This window comes from Alligator sinensis, unplaced genomic scaffold (genome assembly GCF_000455745.1).
Source record: "Alligator sinensis unplaced genomic scaffold, ASM45574v1 scaffold667_1, whole genome shotgun sequence".
Classification (NCBI taxonomy): Eukaryota; Metazoa; Chordata; order Crocodylia; family Alligatoridae; genus Alligator; species Alligator sinensis.
In genome coordinates, this window is record NW_005842636.1 from 379,352 (window position 1) to 384,105 (window position 4,754).

General features: G+C 39.2%; 1 protein-coding gene across 1 annotated transcript in view; it reads right to left on the reverse strand.

Moving 5' to 3' along the window:
- The window catches only part of LOC102376310 (complement component C6-like), a 51,336-nt gene that overhangs the window by 26,207 nt on the left and 20,375 nt on the right, over window positions 1-4,754 (reverse strand). Inside the window, exon 10 of the mRNA XM_014524592.2 lies at window positions 348-473. Coding sequence (XP_014380078.1) covers window positions 348-473 — 126 coding nt within the window. The remainder of the gene's footprint in view (window positions 1-347; window positions 474-4,754) is intronic.

Here is a 4,754-nt window from a genome sequence, read left to right on the forward strand (position 1 = left end):
TGCTAATGGGGGGAGGGTAAGGAGGGGGTGCAGAACACCTCATTTTGTATTTGAGTAAATATGGGAGTTAGGTTCAGTAAATCTCTATTTAGACTTTTTGTTAAATTTAGAATGCCTCACTGCATATACTCCCTCTATAAGTGCTATATGAGTGATAAGGAGGCTTAATTTTTCCCCACAGGTAGGTACCAAATAAACTAAATTATTCTAATTGTTCAGTTCTAATAAGGATCAGAAAAATGCTGGGCTACACAGACTTAAAGTGTTGCATAAACTGACTGTTATCCATCACAGTAACAGCACACAGGATGGGTTTAGCTTGAGTTGGGATTGCTTGGCACAGTTACCTTCATAGCGTTCTGTTATTCTGTTGTTGGAGCATTCATTAAAATACTCGGTGAATTTCAGGAAGAAAAAGTAGGTGCGTGTTGTTTCTTGCATGACACACTTTATAATTGTGCTCTCTGTTAGACCTAGAAAAATATTAAACAGCACAATAGAAAATGAAACTACTCTTCAGATCTGAAGGGGACTCCTGTGTCAGTCATCCTGTCCCATCCTTTGCTTTCTTAAGTACCCACTTACTCAAGGAACACCCAAAATCTCCATTTCAAAATCTTACAAACAGCTGTAAGGTGCAATACCCAAAATGCTGAGAACACCTTAAAACAGGCCATGAATTAATGCATAATCATCATACAACTCCAGATATGAAAACCCTCTTAAAGTGAGTAACAGTGCTAGGTGTAGTATTCTAGACTTAAAATTGGAAAATGTATTTATTTCACTGGAATCGCACAAGGAATGGATTTGAGTCATGGTTGCCCTGAACCTTCAGTTCTTAGCAGAACTATAAATTTTATCCAGACCATCCAATATATGTTATCAGATTTATTATATATATATATTTGGGTTTCTCTTATGCTCTAGACAAGCAGATATTGATGACAGGCACTCTAGAGATACTGATAATAAAAAAAATGCCTACAAAACATGGCATTTTCCTAATAAACTGCCGCATGCTTAAAAGAGATAAATAAAAATAAAGTAAAAAAAACCAAACCTATAAATAAAAAAAAAGTAAAAAATAAATAGCTCATTGTACCACATTGCTTCTAATTCGCCTTTTTATGAAAAAAATCAATTCAATGAAGGTTTAATGAAGGTTCTGGTCCTGGGGATGACCATAAATTGCATCCAGCTGGAGAGCCTGATGGCAATGTGGTGCGGTAGCATCCACAAAATGGCACAAGCTCCATAATAAGGTGAGTTTAGGGGTCCTCAAAATGCTAGCCCCCACTGCCTTGTGGGTATTCCTTGGTTGGAGTAAGGCTAAGGGACACCCCCCTGATAGAAACATGCCCTCGCTGAGGCATTAGGCAGTCAGTAGAATCTCTAATCTGTTGCTCTCTGGCAGAAGCTGCAACTGTTGAGGCACTGAATGCCTGGCCTTTAGACACTATCTCAGGTTTAGAGCAGCCTCTCAGGTTTAGAGCAGCCTCTACTCCTCCATACTCTTGCCTAGGCATATACATTCATGGTCTCATTATGATGGTTGCAGGACTCTGTAAGGGGCATTAGGAACCTGAGGCAGCTACCAAGGTGTCCAAGCAGCCCTATTGAGGGGTGTCCTGCTCATCTGTCTTGAAGAAGGCCCTAGAAAAGGTAGGCCAAAAAAATCCCCATGCCCCAATCCAATCTATCCAGGCCAAAATAAAATAAAGTGACTTGCATGTTGGAATGTTCAGACACTGAGCCCTGGACTCAATTTGGACTCTGATTTATGGAAAACAACACTAACTATGAACTGGTCAGACTTGGAATGAACATTCCTGCATTATCAGAAACTCAGCTCTCAGATACAGGTTCTATTCAAGAGAATGACTTGAGAGAAAACCATGTTCTGGCATGGGAAGCCAGCAGGAGAAAGGAGAGAGCAGGGAGTATGTTTTGCTATTAGAAACAGCTTACTATCTTCCTGTGAAAGCCCAGTTGCTGTATCTAGTCAACTCATGATGATCAGAGTGCACACACAGAATGGCTTCATCACATTGTTTAGTGTCTATGTACCTACCTTTCAAGCTAGATAAGAAAGTTTTCTATCAATAACTCAAAGAAGAGATTCAGAAAACTCACAGAAATTAGACCATAATAATACTCAGCAACTCCAATGCAAGAGTTGAAAGTAATTTTGAAAATTGGATTGGTATTCTGGGCAGACACGGAATTGGTAATATGAATGAAAATGGCCAGTGAGTGTTAGAACTCGACAAGTCAAAATCTATGCGATACCAACACCGACTTCACTGGGAAAATTACAAGACATCATGGAAACATCTAAGATCAGAGCACTTTTACCACTTAAATCTAGTCCTAACCAAGTGCAACCACCTGAAATAAATCTTGAACATGAGGTCTTATCACAGTGCTGATTGTGACACTGATCATGCCTTAGTCTGCTGCAAAGTCAGAATCAATGCCCAAAAGATCCACCATAGCAAAATTACCAGTCATCCTCAGAATAACATCAGTCAAACTAAAGATACAGAAAGATGCAGACTATTTAATGAAGAACCTGTGAAAGCAAGCTTACCTAACAACTCAGCTACCAAGGCTTGGGAAATCTTAAAATGAACATGTACAATGCTGCTGTAACACCATTTGGCAAAAAAAATGTAAGAAAAATGCAGACTGGTTTGAAAAGCACTCTGAAACCCTTCTACCACTGCCTGAGAACAAAAGGGCAGTTTTAACCATCTACAAGAAATCTCCCAACACTCTAACCCTGGAAAATTTGAGAAAGGCTCAGATAGAAATGAAAAAAAGAGGCTAGGAAGTACACCCAAGATATTTGACTGAAACTTGTGATGATATTCAGAAAGCAGCTAAGAAAAGTGATAGTTGCAGAATGTGCAAAGGCATCAGACAAGCAAGTGGTCCAGTCAAGAAGAAAACAGCTCTGCTGGAAGACTTAAACAGAAATGTCATCACTAATAAACAAAAACAACTCAAGTATCGGACTGAAGACTATGGAATACTAGACAGGCAATCTTCGACTTACAACGTTTTAAGTTACAACATTTTGCACTTACAACATTTATAAACTGACACCCTGTTTCAACTTTATGACATCAGTTTCAACTTTACAACGCTTGATCTGATGTGACGCCACACCAGTGAACAAGTTTGTTACATCGCTGATCTCCATGGAGAACATCTGTCCAAACTTCCTCGGACACTTTCTTTGAGAAAGCAGACAAGACTCCAGAAAAACCTGCAGCCAAGACTCCTGAGGAGACTCCAGCCAAGAACCCTTCAAAAAGTCCAACCAAGAGCCTTTCAAAAAGTCCAGCAAAGTCACCTCAAAGAAGTCCTTCCAAATCAATATGATTGGTATTTACAATATAAATACATTAATGTAGCTATAGTACTTATCTATAATTGATCGAGTACAAAATTCTGGGGTATTTTTGGTGAAAACAGGGTATCAGGCCTTGGTTCAGGAATGAATCTCCCATTTATAACATTGTTTCTTATGAGAAAATTGGTTCTGAGTTACAACATGTCAGCTTAAGATGCGGTTTTCAGGAACCAATTGTGTCATAAGTCTGAGGACTGCCTGTATTTGAGTGAGACTGAAATCAAACACGAACAGCTCAAAGGATTACCGGAGTTGGAAGTTATGATAGATTTGGAAAATGTACCTATATTAGAAGATTTTCAGAAAGCCATTAAATTGATCCCTGGGAACAAGGCATCTGGCAACAACTGCTTGCCTGCTGAAACCTACAAAATGCACTGACAGCGAATCACTCTGAAATGTGAAGTTATAGTGCTCTGTTGGAAAGAGGAAGTGGTACTGCAAGATTTCAATGATGCTTAGTTTGTACAATTATACAAAAACAAGGGGGATAGAAGTGACTGTGACAACTATAGAGGTATCTCCTTGTTGAACATTGTCTGGAAAGTTGTCACTTACATTATGCTCCCTTGGCTGCAATCATTGCATTGCATTGCAACCATTGATATGATATTTGTGGTCAAGCAATTGCAAGAGAAGTGTACAGAAAAACAAATACCACTGTACATAGCTATAACTGATCTGATGAAGGTCTTTGATACAGTCAGACAGGGCTTTGTTGCTGTTCTGAAGAAAATGGGTTGTCCCCTCAAACTGTTGAACATCATTTGCTTACTACATTACATCATTACATCAAGGTATGAAGGCAACTGTAGTGTTTGAAAACAAAAAACAAATGCCTTTGACAGCAACAATGGAGTGAAACAGGGGTGTGTCTTAGCACCCATGCTCTTTAACATCTACTTTTCATTCCTGATTTTTCATAAAATGCCCAACACCCACCCCTTAATATAAAAGGAGAACATCAGGTGCCCATCAGATCTCCCCTTCAAAAACAAACACAAGGACAGCAATGATGGCATTTATCTTTGAACCAGTCTAGATGAAGGTTTGTTTAACATCTCAAGGTTTAGAGAGAAAACCAAGGTGAAAGAGCTGGTTCCGAGTGATTTTCTGTTTACAGATGATGTGGCCTTGGTTGCCTTCAGTGAATCTTCCCTGTAAAATCTTGTGAACAGATTTTCTGAGTTATCAAAGAGCTTCAAGATGGCAGTTAGTCTCAAGAAGACTGTGATCATGTACCAAGAGGTGGAAGAACCAACACCTGACATCACTCTGAAGGGTAAATCTTTTGGCATTGCTGACAGCTTTTGTTACTTGGTTTCTATGATCA